Source organism: Anas acuta, chromosome 25 (assembly GCF_963932015.1).
Source record: "Anas acuta chromosome 25, bAnaAcu1.1, whole genome shotgun sequence".
In the NCBI taxonomy this organism is placed as follows: domain Eukaryota; kingdom Metazoa; phylum Chordata; class Aves; order Anseriformes; family Anatidae; genus Anas; species Anas acuta.
In genome coordinates, this window is record NC_089003.1 from 4805734 (window position 1) to 4823682 (window position 17949).

At 53.2% G+C, this 17949-nt stretch overlaps 1 protein-coding gene, 1 long non-coding RNA gene and 1 gene segment (V, D, J or C); 1 reads left to right on the forward strand and 2 right to left on the reverse strand.

The window, feature by feature from the left end:
- Positions 1–17949, reverse strand: part of LOC137844691 (T cell receptor alpha variable 1-2-like) — a 62328-nt gene that overhangs the window by 28646 nt on the left and 15733 nt on the right.
- LOC137844702 (feather keratin Cos2-3-like) lies at positions 5592–7616 on the forward strand. The gene is made up of 2 exons (XM_068661242.1): positions 5592–6023; positions 6393–7616. The coding sequence occupies exons 1-2, from the start codon at positions 5919–5921 to the stop codon at positions 6717–6719; spliced, it is 432 nt and encodes a 143-aa protein (XP_068517343.1). The 5' UTR covers positions 5592–5918; the 3' UTR covers positions 6720–7616.
- Positions 13285–14591, reverse strand: LOC137844711 (uncharacterized). The gene is made up of 3 exons (XR_011090005.1): positions 14065–14591; positions 13516–13568; positions 13285–13419 (listed from the first exon to the last, which is right to left on the reverse strand). It is a non-coding gene; the product is annotated as an uncharacterized lncRNA (long non-coding RNA).

The following is a 17949-nucleotide window of genomic DNA, read 5'->3' on the forward strand; positions in this document are numbered from 1 at the left end:
TTGAATGCCCCAGGACACTGATAGCAATATATAAACCTTGTGTGTAGTTCTGGGTGCATGTCATTGGCAAACAGATAAAAGTGTGGTTGGGATCTGCCTCTGAGTTTGAACAAGGCAGATTATCTTGGGTGAGACACCCAATACGCTGAGAAAACACATTTGCTCTGAAATACGACATGTGAAGCTGCCCCCTTGCCTTCAGGAGAACCAGCCAGACATGGGTTGGATGGGATTCTATATCCTCTGCGATGCATTTCTGAGACAATGCTGGCCAGCCTTTATAGACAGGTTTGAGGAGATAGGCCTGGCTTCAGCACTGACTCCCAGGAGGACCTGGCAGTGTCTACGGGTGAAAATCTCTGACTGACAGGCACCATTAGGAGCCTCACAACAGTCTGCTTCTCCTATATATCCCAAGGTCATCGATGGACAGCCACGCTGAGGCACTCCAAACATTCAGTTACCCTGAAATAAACCAAGGATGCAAACTGTCCTGATTCGGTCCTTGTTTGGGCCTGAATTTGGGAGAAACTGAGGAACATTGTTGCAGCGTGAGGAAAAGGAGGGCTCAGGAGAAAGGGGCTGTGTTTCAGTGCCTCTTCCCTGCACACACCTCTGGCAGGCTGCTGCCATCTCCGTTCAGCTGCACCCAGGCTCCAGACCCCTTCAGCAGAACCGAAGTGCCTTGGAGGGGCCGGGCTGGCGGGGGAACCCCCGCGGCTGCGGGACGAGGTGGTCCTGGCGGGCGGAGCGGCAGCGCCCCCTGGGGGCTGTGCCCCTGCCTCGCCCCCGCCACACACGCCCGGCCCCGCCCGCCACGGTTCCTGCACGGCCGCAGCCCCGGCTCCTCTCCCCGTGGCTCTCAGGGCGCAGTAATACACCGCCGCGTCCCGAAGACGAGGCTGGGTAAGCAATAGGGTGCTGGACCGGCGGTCTCCTGCCACCGAGAGCCGCCCTACCGGGTCCGTCACATCTCTGGACCCACTCTGAGCCGACACGAGGAATGCGGGTTCTCGGCCCGGGAACTGACGATACCAATAAATGATTTCATATGACTGGATGTTGGGGTGTGAGCAGGCGATGTTGATGCCGGTGCCCTCGGTGGTCTGTGCCCGTGGCTCCTGCTGCACCTGGGCTCTGCCTGCAGCCACTGCCAAGAAGAAAAGCAGGAGAAAACTCAGAAAATGTCTTTGCTTCCACCAAAAATGTCAGGAAAGGGGAAAGGGCAGAAGAAAACGATTGACAGCCGATGCAAGCTTTTTCTCAGAAGAAAGCACACAAAGGACATTTCTCTGGGAAGGGTTATTTAGGGACCAGGTCGGAGCAGGGCTGTTTGGGAGGAGAGTCCGAGCCAGGAGGAGAAGGGAAGCAGGCAGCAATGAGTGGGGGTGTGCCGAAAGGAGAGGAGGAAGGCAGGGAGCAAGGCAAGGTGGGAGGCAACGGCCGGCTGAGCTCGCTGGAGGCAGGCGGGATGGCTGCAGAGGGAGGCCAGAGGGGAGCGAGGTCCGTAAGAAGCCGGCGGGCCAGAAGCGAGGGCAGCCCCGTCCCGTCCCGTGCCGTCCCCGGCGCCGGCAGCCCCGCGCACCCAGGAGCACCGCGGCCAGCGCCGCCAGCCCTGCGGCCCGGCCCTGCCGCATCCCGCCGCTCCGCCGCCCGCGCCGCGCTGCCCCCGCCAGCCCCGGCTCTGCTCCGCCCGCGGCGCCTCCTCCCCGCCGCCACCGCCCGGCGCCGCCAGCTCCGCCCCGGGGCCGCTCGGGGGCTGGCCCGGGCTGCGAGTGCTGGGCGCCTGTGGGCGGGCAGGGCTTCGGCTGCTGCCCGCGGGGCTCTGCCCGTCCTGCAGCCCAGCCCGGGATAGGAGAGGCAGAGGGAGAGAGAGTGGGAGATGGAGCGGGAGCGAAAGGGCGAGGGAGCTGAGACAGCAGCTGCCCTTCTGCTACGGCATCTCCTTTGGGAGTGGGAAGGGGAGAGGAGGGCAGTGAACGGGGTAGGAGATGAGTAGGGAGAGAGGAGAGAAGCGGGAGAGGAGAAAGCAGCTGCCTGCCTGAAGCGTCCCCAGTGGAGGGCAACGGGTCAGGCTGGGCTGGGCCTGGGAGCTTGGTGCTGTGGTGTGCTGATATCACAGCTGTGGCCGGCACTGCTGCAGGTGTGGAAAGCCAGCAGCAGGAACGGGTCCGGGGACACAGTGCCCCGACAGCACCCCAAACCGTACGGGGCCCTGCTGTCTGGCACTGCCCATTGAGCTGTCATCGTCGGTCGAGCGTCTCTGCCCAGATTGAGGGGCACAGTTGCCACTTTCCCATTTACAAGCTTCACGGCAATAGTAGCTGAGCACGTACCCAGGAGACACACAGGCAGGGACAAACATGCCCATTTGGGGAAGATAGATGCAGGCCAGTACCCCCAGTAGCTGCTTTTGGAGACCCCAAATGGACTTGCCACATTTTCCTGGAGGCTGAGACCCCCTTTCCCTGCTTGGGGGACCCCTGGCTCCAGCAGCTGACAGCACAGGGCAGGGATGTCCTCGCGCTGAGTCTGACTCCAGCAGCTAGCATCAAATCCACTTCTGCCACTCCATGAGGAATTGCTACGTTCTCCTTGCAGCACATGTGTTCATGGGACAGAGCGAGATTATGGAGACGTAAGGAAATATTCCAGAAGAGGACAGGACAGACAGCGGTGCTCATGTTCAGGGCCCAGCCATGCAAGTACAGGCTGCAGCCCCTTTTACACCCTGCTCTGTCTGCCCTAGTGTGCTCCTCCCAACTCCCATTTCCCTGCACGTCCCCTCATGGGGTTGTATAGGTCTGTCCTGCACCCACCCCAGCGTGTGTCCTAGCCCACAGCTGTAGGAGGTGCAAGGCCCAAGCTGATCTCCCTGTGGCTTCTTGATAGGCCACCAACTGGTGTTGTGACTGCCCACATTTGATCTCCTCTCTTCCTCCCTCATCATCTATCAGTCAGGTTTGTATCCCTGTGTGTTGTTTCCAGCTTCCTGCAGTTCTTTCTCTCGGCCCCCATCCCAAGTGCTGAAGGGCTGCTTCTAGGGTAGCAAACAAGAAGGGAGGAGCTGAAAGCTATGAAAGAAAATAAGGGCTGCTGTGGAAGCAGTGATGGCAGCTTCCCCAAGACCTCCATTGCAGAAGAGAGTAGAGAAAACAGCATGGCCCTGAAAGCAGAGACAGCAAACACAGCAGAGGAAACAAAGAAACAACCTCCCTCTGTTTCTCAGGTTTCGCATGGCTTCCTTCACCTTCTCGGTCTTTACGCTGTAGGTTGGTGCATAGAGCAGAGGGAATCACAGCCCTGGAGAAGATGGACACCACTTTGTTGTGGGAGAAGTTGGCAATGGGTTGGGTATAGAGGAGGGAACGTAGCCCCCGGCATGATACAAGTGCAGGGAAGTGAGAGTGAGCAGACAGTGTCTTGTGTCTCCTCACATGTCTACATTCAGAGGGAGACCAGGAGCACCCTGCAGGAGCTCAAGGAGCACAGGAAAACTGGTGGTGCTGTTGTATTTAAGGAGCACAGCAGTCCAGAAGCTCTCTGCAGAAGGCAGCTGCATGACTGACAGCAAGTCCCAGAAGAAGCTGTGATTGTGTAGGGCCAGAGCAGGGCAAACGAAGGGTGAGCGCCGCTTCCATGTATATTTCATCCATATAACCAAACCTACCAATTTCTGAAATTGCACGCATTAGCCCCAGACTAAGTATGCTTCATCTCCAGAGTTCAGCTCTGTTTCCTTTGAATCCCCCTGTGAGGTGGGCGTAGACAATACACACGTCTGTTTGGCTTTCTGTGTGGCACCCACAGGGTCTGTCCTTCCTCCCACAGCACAGCAACACCAGGACCCATGTTCCTCTCGTTCGATGCCATTTCTGCCCAAGGTTTCAGACCCTGCATGACTCAGCACCAGGCCCATGAGTCACAGATGTATGTGTGGCATTGGTTTCCCCATGGGGGACCTCTGTCCCACCCCACACACCACTGACACTGCACCAGCAGCAGATCCACGCAGGGCTGGGCCTGCACAAAGATGGCAGGATTTCTCAGCCTTTCTCCTTGTGCATAAAGCTAATGCCATACTTTTGAACTCTCTAGCCATGGGGAGTGCAGCTGTGTCCTGGCCTGGAGAGGCAGGGAGGGGTGACTGCCACCATGCTCTTACACTCTAAATCCTGTGGTACAGAATTAATGAAAGGATCCAAACTGTTGTGGGCCTATCCTTGTTGGGGACTGAAATTGGCAATGAACTTCTTAGGGTCAGGAGAAAGAGGGCTTCAGATACAGAAGGCCGCATTTCAGCATGTGTGCAGTGGGCACTTCTGGGCTGTTTTTGTTCTGTGATTGTTCAGCTGTTCTCAGGTTCCTTCTTGCTCTCTTCTTGCCAAGTAAACATCCACCACACAGCTCTCTCACACCCCCTGCTGAAAGCAAGATGTTGGGAGAGAATGTGATTTAAGCTAAAGGACTTACAAGTTGAGATAGGTATAATATAATTAAGTGAAAAAGAAAGAAAAATTATAAAACTAAAGAGCGAAGGGTGTTTGGAAACAAACTGAGAGAAAATTATACTCCACTTCCCATCAGCAAGTGATGTTCGTCGAAGTCTTTGGAAGCACTGACTCAGTATGCCCACCCCTTTTTTTCCTTCCCCTTTCACATCTTTACTGCTAAGTGTGACATCATCCAGTACGGAACATCCCTTTGGTTGGTTTAGGTCAGGTGCCCTGGTGATGTCCACTCCCAACCTCTTGCCCACCCCCCACCTCCTGGCTTTGGGGGGCTTGGAGAGAGTCTTGATGCTGTGTCACCACTGCTCCACTATAGCCCCAATGTTGGTGTGATGGCAATGCTGTTCTAGCTCCAAGTGCAGAGCACAGCACTCTAGGGGCTGCCGTGGGGAATGCTGAGTCTGTCCCACATAGCCCCAATACAGGCAAGTGCCCACAAGGGAGGAACATGTGCATGAACGTGACACAGTGTACACCAAAGATTCTGGACAGCATTTGAGCAAAGCACATGGTTTGACATGGTAGAGAGGGGAGGTGGACTGGGAGCCTTGCAGAAGGCGCTGGAGCCAGGGCTCTTGACAAGACAATGTCAGCTTTGTTGGGCCTTGAACTTCAGGCCTGAGAATCCCATTTGTTAGGCTGAGTAGCAGTGGCAAGGAAAGTGCTGGAGTGCCCCGACTGATCACTGGTGGGTGTCATGACAGAAATAAGCTTGCGTCATGTAAGGAGACGGTGTATGATTTTATTCATTCTTTTTCTGAAGCAAAAAATGAAAGGCATCAAGTTATGGGAGTGAAGAAGGAATTCTCTATGGACAGGATCTGCAGTGTGTGTCTTGGGAAAACACACCCGGCTCTGTCCGATGCTGGTAGAAGGCAGGATCACCTGCACATGAAAGGTTTCCTTTCTGTGTACATTCATCTTGTTATTCCTTCTAACTAAAACAGCCACTGACCTGTTGGGCCTTTCTTTTGTGATCCAGAAAGGGCCCTGCACAACCTCTCCCCCTTTACAGACACCCCTGGGTCAGAGCAGGAGGAGGCAAAACAGGCCAGCAGGTTTTCCCTGAGGGCAGTGTCAGCAGGGTTAGGGTCACAGGCAGGAGCTGGGTCACCTGTAGCCAAAAGGGCCCCAGAGAGTCCCTAGGGAGTCACCCAGAATGACAACATACGCTTTTACTGGACTCTTCCAGCATGTGAGCTGAGTCTTCTGCCCACACTGACATGTGTTGCCTGGAAATACTTGGGCCTCCCTACCTGCCACTCAGGAGTTGCCTTCTTTGGGGAAAGGGCATAAAGCAGGAAATGAAAAGCAGCATCACAGGAAGGCAACACACATCCCGTATCATTAGATGGGATGTTTTTCATGCATGAGTAGCTTGTCAGAAAATAGTCCCTGCTTCAAGGGATGCCTCTGGACATGGGGCAGCTAAGGCCCACTATAAAAGCCAGCCCAGCTCCGTGCTCTCTCATCCACTTCTCTGGCCTTCTTCTTGTTGGGATCCAGGTGAGTGTGAAGCACCTTCTTGTCCCCCTCATTCTCCCACAGGAGGACTCAGTTCCTTGGACCTTTCAGCTGCTCTCAGCTGTGTGCCCTGCCATATCTTGGGACTGCTGGTTGTGGGAGAGTCAAGGGGTAGAAGGTTTGTCATGGAGGAAGATTGGGCCTTTGGTGTGATGGCTCTTATGCTGGAGCCTAGGGTGTATCCTGGCTGTGGTGGCTCTTTTTGGGCCCTGTCAGGATGCAGCCAAGAATGCCTCGCACATCCCTGCACAGCCTCCAGCTCACAGTACTGCCTGTGCCTTGGATCTGTTAGGGTGGGGTGACTGGCTGCTCCTCATGCATTTCCATGCTAAACTTCCTATCTGCCCTCTCTCCCAGTTGCACCTCCTGCTCCCAGACATGTCCTGCTACGACCAGTGCCGGCCATGCCAGCCGTGCGGCCCAACCCCACTGGCCAGCAGCTGCAACGAGCCCTGCGTCAGGCAGTGCCAGAACTCCACCATTGTCATCCAGCCCTCTCCCGTGGTGGTGACCCTGCCCGGCCCCATCCTCAGCTCCTTCCCGCAGAACACGGCTGTGGGATCCTCCACCTCTGCTGCCGTTGGCAGCATCCTCAGCTGTGACGGCGTCCCCATCAACTCTGGGTGCTGTGACCTCTCCTGCATTACCAGCCGCTACTGTGGCAGCAGGTGCCGCCCCTGCTAAAGATGCCAGACAGTGCCCCAGACCAGGACCCCAGGAACCCAGAACATGCTGCTGGCCAAAATGGATGGAAGAAGAGACCTCATGTTGTTGTTCTAAGAGGACCTGACCATCTCTGGCTTGTCCTGTAAAGACAGATAGGAAGGGGCCAGCCCGGAGTCTATGACAACATGACCAACGTCTTCCTATCCTGTTTTCTACACGCTCTTTTTCTTTCTTTGCTTTCTTGCCCTCTCCTTTGTGTGAGGCCCCCAGAAACCAGTCTGGAGAGACCTGGTAGACCCTCTCCCCATGTGGGCCAGGTAGATTGATGCCCTGTTGCAAGTCTGCCATTGGAAAAGCTGAACAGATTTTTGTCTGCTCCTGCTTGCTACGATCTTGGGGCCTCCTCTTTGAGTGTCCTCCTTTCCCTCCTGAGCCTTGATAAACATTTGCAGCAACCCTGAGTGTGTCCCTGTGTGGTCTTTTCATCTGGATACTGATGGCCAAGGGAGAAAACCATTCCTTAGTGGGAATAGGCTGGGGGCACTGCCTCATTCCTCTAGGCACTGGAGGGTGGGGCATACTGCAGCAATTCCTCTTTCAGGCAGTGTCTCTTGAAGGTGAGGAAGACATCCCTAGTTCCATCACAGCCAATAGCCACCAGTCCTTGACTTCTGGCATCTCCGCCTAGACAAGCGCTGTTGACATTGTAGGCCCCAGCTCTTGGGGAAGAGTGTTTGTCTTGCTTTGGGTGGAGCTGTGCTAAGGATGGAGGCTGAGACCAATATGATCCCAAAGGACTGCAGAAACTGGGAATAGGTAATTGTCTTGGTGATGGCCCTCTGTCCCTCATCGACTTTCACATTTCCTCCACCACCTAATCATGGGCATCTTGTCTGGGCATGGAGAGCAGGAACAGCTTCCCTGTGCATCCCCATCACACTACAGCACAGCGTCTGGCATGGCCCAGCTGTTGCCAAGATGCATAGGGCTGAGGAGATCCACAGGTTCGTACTGGTACCAGTCCCATCAGGCCACACACTGGAGCCCCCAGGCCCTGTGAACTCAATTCCTTTTTCATGAAGGCAGGCCCAGGGCAGGGACCAATGCCCAAACACTCACGGCTGCTCAGTCTTGCTTTCTTTTCCCCAAGCATGGATCAGCTTTCATCAGGCCCTGGAACTCAGAGACCCCATAGGTGGCACAATTGCACCATGCTCCAGAAAAGACATTGTGTGGGGGCAGGTATCCCACAGTCTCTGCTGAGACATAGCAGTGAGAATGGGACCTGATTGTGCACTCAGCAAGATCTGTGTATGGGCCCTGAATGTCACAGGGTATGCACCAGCCCAACCACAGGGCACACGCTGGGAGATCTTCTCCCAGGCACCAAGCTCCTCTGTCATTCCCAGAGCCATGAGGATGATGTGGCCCTTGTGCTCCATGTAGCCCCACTGCTCTCCACACCCAGGTGAGGGCCTTCCCACAGTAGCACACCTCGGGGCCCTGTGGTGTGGGGGTGCTTTACTTTCACAAGGACTCTTGGCCCCTAGTCCAAAGACTCTGCTCATGCTCAGGCCTAGCATGGCATTGCCCCAGCTCTGCTGCCTGTGTGCCTGTGCCTGGGCTGGCCAAATCTTGTCAGCCTGGCCTAGCCAGCCTCTTAGGTGGTGCAGGGCCATCACTGGATGGAGCCTTCATCCAGGCCTCTCTGGAGTCTGGCCTATCAGGTATTAGCCCCGGCCCAGCTCTCACGCTGGGACCGAGACTTTCTACGCATAACACATCCATTGCTTGGGTTAGAGCAATAATCAATAGGTGCTTCTGAGCCAGAATTATCTCCTGGCTAACACTGAAGTCTGAGATGGAGGAGCATATTCACAATTTGGAGATTCACAATTGTCTTGGAAATGACAGAATCCTTCTGGAGAACAAGTCCCCTCCACATCCAGAGTTGTTGCACAGCCAGGGCACCTTCCTGCACCAGCGTGTCACTCACAGCACAGAAGTACAAGGCGCTGTCAGAAAGCTCGACTTCCTTCAGCCGCAGAACACTGGATTTCCTCTCAGTGTTCAGCTCCGTGGTGAGACGGTCACTCTGCTTGGTGCCTGCTCCTGCTTGATAGGAAATCCGTTGAGGGGCTTGTCCCTTCTTCTGCTGGTACCAGAGCAAGCCATTAAAGTTGGAGGTTTCATATGTGCAATTGGTCTGGAAGGTGTTTCCGTGCTCCACGGAGACTTGCCCTTCTTGCTGGATGACGGACACCTGCCCCGTGGTTTCTGGAAGAAAGAGAAGTTCAGCAGTTCTGTGGGGAAATCTCCAGACAGCCAAACAGGAGTGAATTCAGACCTGTGGGAGATAAGGCCCCCTGTCCTTTACTGGGCTGAAAGGTCCCCACGGCTGGGGCACAGCAAGGTGGTGTGGGGGCAGAGCTCAGAACTCCCTGGCCAGAGTGGACCCTGAGGAGAGCTGAGCTGTGTGCCTTCTCCTCCTGCCTCACACATCAGGCAGAAGACAGACTGGACACCCTGGTAATGTCCATGGGAGGAGAGCTTTCATGTCCCTGTATCCACTTGGACACAATCTGTCTGTTTCTATAGGAAAGGGTGAAATGAGGGACGGCAGAGACTGATGAAATCTTCTCTGGTGACAGTAGGCGGACCAGAAGAGAGACGCAGAAAAGGGATGGACTGAAAGGACAAGAGAAGCAGGAGAGGTCTCTTCTCCATCTCCTCATTCCAAATTTCGAAGAATAACAGCAATGTGAGATAACCAGTCCAAGAACCAGAAGCAGGAGACAACATTTACCAACATTTTCCCTGTGATTCATAATCTCTTTTTCACATAAATGTGGTAAGGCTGATGAGGGCTTCCTGGGAAAAGAAGATTTATGTCTTGATTAAAAGCCAGCACTTACCCAGCAGGAGCTCCAGGAAGGCAGTGAAGACGACATACCCACGGTGCATGCTGAGACCGATCCTCCTGTTTGCTGTGGGAGAGAGAGTCAGAAAAGCACCTCCCAGCCCCAAGAGAACAGAGCTGCCGGAAATGACTGCTGGGGGAACAAGGGCAGATTCAGCGATGAGAAATGGTCTGGTCTGACTGTGCCCCAAATGCTCCCTGGGGTTTCTCCCTCCTCCAGCTGCAGCAACCTCTGAGGATTGTCACAGTCAGGGATCCTGGGAACTCTGGGAGCCGCATCATGTGCAGGGGCTGCTCTCGTCTCCTCTCCCAGTGGGGTCCTCACTTCCCCAGCTACATCTGCCTTCTCTTCTCTCTTCTACACAGGCACTGCTTGGCCATGGCTGATGTCAGGGCAGTCTTCCCCACTGAGATTGTTCATGGAGAAGTTTGGGATCTGCATGGCAGCTTGCCTGAATAGGCACAGAGCTCTGCTGTGCTGTACAGAGCTGTGCTGTCCACATCCTTTGGCACGTGGTAGTGTGCATGTGGCAAGTCTGTAGGAGTGAAGCAACGTGTTGTTGTTTGATGATTAGAGTTCTCCATTTCAAAGAAGAATTACACAAAATCCCAGAAAATCTCCAAAGATAACAATGCCAGTGAATCTCAACAGGAACAGGATCTGCAGCATGTGCCTTGCCCTGACAAGTGGTCTGTCTTATGTTCCTTGGTGAGCTCCACCACAACCACTCTCTTACTCCCCCTCATCAGAAGAGGGTGAGAAGAAAAAAAATTAATATAAGGGAAAAGTTAGAGAGAGAAATAAGCAAGGGCTGCACAGAAGCACAGAGAGAAAAGAAAATTATTCTCTACTTCCCCTCAAAAAGTGATGTTTGGCCATCTCCTGGCAAGCAGGGCCTCAATACTCATAGCGATTGTTTGGGAGGACAGATGTCTTCATAATGAGAGCTCCCCGCTTTCCTTCCCCTTTGCCGCCTTTTATTGCTGAGTGTGACATCACATGGAATGGAATATCCCTTTGGATGATATGGGTCAGCTGCCATGGTGATGTCCCCTCCCTCCTTTTGCCAACCCTCCACTTCCTGGCTTTGGAGGTGTTGGAGAAAGAATCTTGATGTTGTGCCAGCGCTGGTCCATAATTGCCCAAACATTGTTGCGATGGCAGTGGAGTTCTAGCTCTAAGTGCAGAGCACAGCACCCTAGGGGCTACTGTGGAGAATGTTAATTCTGTCCCAGACAGTCCCAGTACAGCTCCATAAATCAGGGTTCCCAGCATCAGAAAAAAAACCTTGCCTATGCTATTCCCTTTTTCTTTCTTGTGTTACCTCCAACTTACGGTGTTTAAATCGGTACTAAAAGGCCCCTCTTGCTGGCATCCATCTATATTCACAATCCACCCTCAAGAAAAGCAACAGAAGTCCCAATTTCTAGCAGGAATTTTTCATGTTCCAGACTGTGCACATTGCCTTGTGTTCTTTTGCTCATTCAAGAAGAGTGTGGCTTCATTTGGCTTTTGAATATATCACCTAGCAATGCAATATGAATAGACAGCTGAAAAACAAAGATTAGGAGTATTTACATATGAAGTCACCATGTACTATCCTAATTACAGGAGTAAAAATCACGCCTGTGTGCTGGGAGATCCCGGCCCAACAAGGGACCCTTCCTCTCTGAGGATCACAGAATCACAGAATGTAAGAGACCTTCAAGAACACCTAGTCCAACCTCTGACCTAACACTAACCAGTCCTCCACTAAACCATATCACTAAGCACTACATCTAAATGTCTTTTAAAGACCTCCAGGGAGGGTGACTCAACCACTTCCCTGGGCAGCCTATTCCAATGCCTAACAACCCTCTCGGTAAAGAAGTTCTTGCTAATATCCAACCTAAAACACCCCTCGCGCAACTTTAGCCCATTCCCCCTTGACCTGTCACCAGAAACGTGGGAGAATAGACCAACCCCCACCTCACTACAGCCTTCTTTAAGGTATCTGTAGAGAGTGATAAGGTCACCCCTGAGCCTCCTCTTCTCCAGGCTGAACAAGCCCAGCTCCCTCAGCTGCTCCTCGTAAGACTTGTTCTCCAGACCCCTCACCAGCTTCGTTGCCCTTCTCTGGACTCACTCGAGCACCTCCATGTCCTTCTTGTAGTGAGGGGCCCAAAACTGAACACAGTACTGGAGGTGCGGCCTCACCAGAGCCGAGTACAGGGGGACGATCACTTCCCTACACCTGCTGGCCACACTGCTTCTGATACAAGCCAGGATGCTGTTGGCCTTCTTGGCCCCCTGAGCACACTGCTGGCTCATATTCAGCCGACTATCAACCAATACTCCCAGGTCCTTCTCTGCCAGGCAGCTCTCCAACCACTCATCTCCCAGCCTGTAGCTCTGCTTGGGGTTATTGTGCCCCAGGTGCAGGACCCGGCACTTGGCCTTGTTGAACTTCATGCAGTTGACCTCAGCCCATCAGTGTAGCCTATCCAGATCCTCCTGCAGAGCCTTCCTACCCTCGAGCAGATCGACACACGCGCATAGCTTGGTGTCATCTGCAAAATTACTGAGGGTGCACGCAATGCCCTCGTCCAGATCATCGATGAAGATATTAAAGAGGACCGGCCCCAGCACCGAGCCCTGGGGAACGCCACTAGTGACTGGCCTCCAACTGGACTTGATTCCATTTACCACGACTCTTTGTGCCCGGCTATCCAGCCAGTTTCTAACCCAATGAAGCATGCGCCAGTCCAAGCCATGAGCAGCCAGTTTCTTGAGGAGAATGCTGTGGGAAACGGTGTCAAAAGCCTTGCTGAAGTCAAGGTAGAACACATCCACAGCCTTTCCCTCATCCACCCAGAGCGTCACAGAGTGTCATAGAAGGAGATCAGGTTCGTCAAGCAGGACCTGCCTTTCATAAACTCATGCTGACTGGGCCTTCCAGCCCACTCCTTCTCAATTTTCCACATTGCAGCTAACAGCCAGCTAACTCTCCTTCCTTCCTTTTCTCTTTCCTTACTGTACATGCATCTTTCCATTTATTAAATTCATTCCTTGAGGGATTTGGATTGTGGTGTATTGAGCTTAGCCATTGCTGCTTTGCACCTTGCCTTCCATTTCCAAGAAAACCCTTTCACAGTGGGGCCCATTTCTCAAGGGAACCATTCATTATTCTAACACAAGGCTCCTGCTGACTACACCCAGCTCTGTCTCCCAACACTACAGAGCACTGGCAGGTTCTCTAGGGATCCTTGGCGGAATGAGGACTGGCCACAGGTTGTGGTTGTAATTAGGGATGTATTATTACATAATAAATTACTAGAAATACTAAAAATTACTACAAAATCCTAAAGCTTATGCCCTTTCTCGCCACAATGGTGGGTATCTCAGCATGCTGGAGCCAGTGAGAGGGAGAGACAAGGAGGCAGGGGTGCACATTAACAGCCCCTTCCACATGATGAATATTTGCCTTGCTGTTGGTTATGCTAACCACACTGCCAGGCATCAGGAGCAGGGGCTGCTGGCTCACCACAAGCCCCAGGTGTCCTTGCTGGGCAGGCTCAGCTCAGAGCGCTATGCAAACTGTGATGAGACGGAACTGCACCTCACAGCACCCGCACCTTCCTGTATAAAGCTACAAGCTGAAGGCACCAGTGTGGGCTCAGTGCACACAGGTAGACAGCGCTGTCCTGGAGCTTGGCATCTTGCACGTGGAGAAGCACCTGGGAGTTCTCCATGGAGAGCACGGAGGAGATCCTCTCAGAATGCACATGAGGCTTGAACTTGCTCACCTGCAGCAAGAACTGAGGGGACTGGGTCAGGCGCTGCTGGTACCAGAAGATATAGGGTGTAGAGGTGCTGGTGGAGAAATTGCAGTGCAGAGTAGCGTTGTGTCCCACCTGGATGGCAGTTTCTTGTGCAAACTGCACCACAGAGTCCTTCTGTGCATGACCTGCAAAGCCAGAACAGCATCTCAGCACTGCTTGAAGATGTATCTGTTCTCCCCCTCTCTCTCCTGTGTCTATCAGCTCACCAACTTGTTCACTGTCCCCACTCTCCATCTCCCTTTTCATGGGCTATAGAATGCTGAGCTAAGTACACATGCACTCTTCTTTCTGCAGGTGCTATTCAATTCCCATAACCAAGTCTGTCAGCTTACGTACTTTTTAGGAGTATCTCACCAGGATTTGAGTCCTTATGTACCTGTGAACAATGCGTGTATGAATGCTAGGCATCTGCAAAGGAAAAGTGTAGAAGCTTATTCATCCCTGTACACTCGTTGCTCCTGACATCTCCCAGACTGTCTCCCATACTGGTCTGCAGCCCCTGCTCTCCCTACAGAAAACACTTCTAGTTCTTCCAGGAGGAAGGAGTCCAATTTCCCCCCTCCAGAAATGATGGGCTGCCATCTTGACCCTAGCTTGCCCTGCCTCAAAGTCACATCTCACCAAAGTCTGACAGTGCCAACAAGGCTGCCAGGAAAAGCAGGACCATGTCACGCTCTCGCCTTCACAGGGTGCCCACGTAGTGCCTGGAAAGAGGGAGCTCAAGCTTGCAAGTTCACTTCCCCCTCTGCCAGCTCAAAGCAGCCTCTAAACCTCAGCACAGAGGGTGGAGCAAAGCTCTCCCCCTGCTGCTCCTTGGGGCTCACCTCTGCCCTAGCAAGGCTCTCAAGAGAGGGATGGACTAGTGGCTAAAGCAGTCAGAAAGGAATCCAGCCAATCTTTGCCGTGCCCTAGGATCCCCATGGCCAGCCAGAAGTGTTCCAGCACTGGGGGAGCGTCACACTTGTGCAGTTAGCTCACAGCTGAAAGCCTGTGAAGGCTAGGACATTTCACTTGGTCAGCTGTAAGGCAAAAGGACACCAACATGGCTGCTGTGTGCTTCCCTCTTTTTGCCCCTCCCAGCAGGTGGGCAGCCCCAGCAAGGGGCAAGTGTCCCCAGTGGCCTCCCCCTCCCATCCAGAACATGGCCACACACAGAGGCCTGCACCCACCTCTGCTGTCAATGAAGATGGGATTGCTTCCCCCACCCCTCTTCCACCCAATCCCCTGGGAGAGCCACACATTATCTGGCAGGGAAGGACGCCCCACCACAGCCCTCTGCTCAGCAGTCAGCACCTCTGCACACACAGACGGGAGTGAATCCTGCACCAAGGGCAGACCTTCAGCAGCGCGGGCTAGTGCAGCAAACCCCTCAGTGACTCAGTCCTTTGGCAAGATCCAAGGTTCCAACACGTGTCATTAGAGTGAGTGACCGGCACAGATATTTGTTGTATTGCCAGGACATCATCTCAGCGCCAGAGGTCCTGGATTTGGGCTTAGGAAGAAACCTGTACAACAAGCTCTTGGAAACAAGACCACTGCAGAAAACGGAGGAAACCCAATGTGGCTGTTCTGAGGCTCCCTCAGGCCCGTGCTGTTTAACTCCAGGCCCTGCAAGGGGACTTCCAAGCACCGGCAGCGACCCCACGCGGCCCGACTGTGGCTGTGCCCCCGCCTCGCCCACGCCCCACCTGCCCGGCCCCACGCACTGCGGGGCACCCCCTGATGCCTCCAGCTGCACAGGCCGTTGGCTGCCTTTGCTGCAAGGGCGCGCTGCTGGCTCGTGTGTGGCTGGGTGCCTCCTGCACCCAAAAGCCTTTCCTGAGGGTTTGCTTCCCTGGCAGCCAGCCCCCATCCTGAATTACTCTGGGGGCTCTTCCTGCCCAAGAGGAAAATCCTTTTCTTTGCTCCTTTGCACCAAAATGAGGTTCTGGTCAGCCCCTTTCTCCAGCCAGCCTGTGTTCTCCACAGCACATTTGTGACCTACACAGTCACCACCTGTGTGCCCTGGCTGGGGACCATGCACAAACGAGGGTGCCCTCCTTCGGACTGCTTGTGGCCCTAATGAAAGCATTCAGCAGGACTGGATGTCTGGCACTGCCAGCTGCTACTCAGGCAGAAGGTGCCCTCCACGCCAAAGCTGCAGGCTTGGGCCTCCGGGAAGGGCTCTCAGGAGCTATGAACACTGTGCCAGACAGTCAGCCATACTGAAGACTCCAAATGCTGAGAATTCATTTGGCACAAGGGGGAGTGGGATGGGGACACACAAATTACTCTTGCTATTGTGTGATCCCTTTGCTGTGATATTCTACACATGGAGGAGTGACAGCTGCTCCTTTACCCTCAGGCGAACCAGCCAGTCCAGGCAGAACCAGCCATGGGAATCTGTCCCCTCTACGATGCATTTCTGAGACAATGCTGGCAGGCCTTTATAGACAAGTGAGAGGAGATGGGCCTGGCACTAGCATTGACTCCCAGATGAACCTGGCAGTGTCCAGGGTTGGAAATCTCTGACTGACAGACACTCTCAGGAGCCTTACAGCAGTCTGCTTCTCCTATACATCCCAAGGTCAACGATGGACAGCCACTCAGAGGCACTCCAAATGTTGCTATCCTGAATTAAACCAAGGATCCAAACTGTCCTGATACGGTCCTTGTTTGGGCCTGAAGATGGCAGGAACAGAGGGTGATTGTTGCAGCGGGACGAAAAGGAGGGCTCAGGAGAAAGGAGCTGTATTTTCCAGTGCCTCTTCACTGCACACACCTCTGAGAGGCTGGTGCCATCTGCGTTCAGCTGCTCTCAGGCTCCTTCTGACAATGGGAACCCGCTCCCCTGCAGGACTCATGCACAGAGCACAGGAGAGTGCTACAACTGTGCACATTCCCTCGTGATAAAGGGGAAACAAGGACACAGTCACGTGCTCATCTATACCTGCATGGAGTCCTGGACAAATCTCTGCACCCACGTGCCTTCACACAAAGCTAGCTGCACAGTGGTTGTCACAAGACAAGAGCAGATGTGTGAACAAAAGCAACCGGGCACTCAGACGAGTGCACAAGGTGAGCCTACAAGGACAGGTGCTATATTATGGACCTCGTTCTCATAGTACCTGGGGTTGGTGGGACTGTGAAGCTCAAGGGCAGCCTTGGCTGCAGTTACTGTGAAATGGTGGAAGTTAGGTTCCTGAGCACAGTGAGGAGGAAGCACAAGAAACTTGCTGCCCTGGACTTCTGGAGAGCAGACTTTGGCCTGCTCAGGCATCTGCTTGGTAGAGTACCATGATATAAACCCCTGAAGGGGAGATGGGCCCAAAAAGGCTGCTTAATATTCCAGGAATATTCAAGCAATATTCAAGGATTACCTCCTCCAAGCTCAGGAGTGATGCATCCCAAGAGGGAGTCAGGCAAAATGCCAGGAGACCTGCATGAATGAACATGGAGCAACTGGCTGAACTCAAACATGACAGAGGCGGCCATAGAGGGTAGGAGCAAGGACAGGTAGACTGGAAAGAATATAGATACATAGTCTGATGAGGCAAGATAGGAATCAAGTTAGGAGAGCTAAATCAAAGCCAGAATTGAATTTGGCCAAGGAAAGAAGCTTTGTTTCCATGCTTGTCTGCCTTGACAGTAGCATGTCGAGAACATGGAGGGAGGTGATTCACGGCCTGTGCTCCGCTCCATTGAGACCCGACCTGTGATATAGTATAAACTCACTTTAGGATAGAACAAAACTTGTGGTTAAAAGTTAGCAAGGACAAAGTAAACGACATCTTGTTATCTGTAGACCTTCTGTTATGTTTAAGCATCTTGTTATTTGAAAACATCCCAGTATCTGTTAACCGTTAGTCAGGCTGAGACTTGAGATAACTTGAGTCAACTGTCTTGTCTTGTTAACTGAGACTTCCTGTTATCTGCCGACCCTCAGTTAAACTGAAAGCCAACTCAGCATTTTTACAGCTTGGAAAACAACTGATTAAACAAAGGTGAAAAGTGCATTACGAGGAAGACCTACGGCCTTCCTCCCAAAGACCACTGCCCACATCCTGGAGACCCCGGCCCACAATTCTTGGAAGACTTATGCGCAAGCGCAAGGACTGATAAGCTAATTAGCATATGAAACGAGGGTAGGTGGGGATATGTAATGAATACGTATGGGTGCTAATTGAATATTCATTGTTTCGCTGTATAAATATGAGATATTTTGTCACTTCGAACGTGCACGATAGGCGGAAGGATCCCCCGTGCATCCAGCGCTGCAATAAAGAATATACCACTTAAAGAAATTTTGGCTTTGACCTTTAAATCACCTGGAGTGCTGTGTTCAGCTTTGGGGCCCCCAGCATGAGAAAGATATAGCCCTGTTCAAGTGGGTTCGGAGCAGAGCCATGAAGATGATCAGAGGGGACCCATCCAGCACATCCAGTGAGTCTTCTGCCCTCCACTGATGCATTCCTGCCCTAGAAATCCTTGGACATTTCATCCTAGCACTCTAAAGAAACCATCACT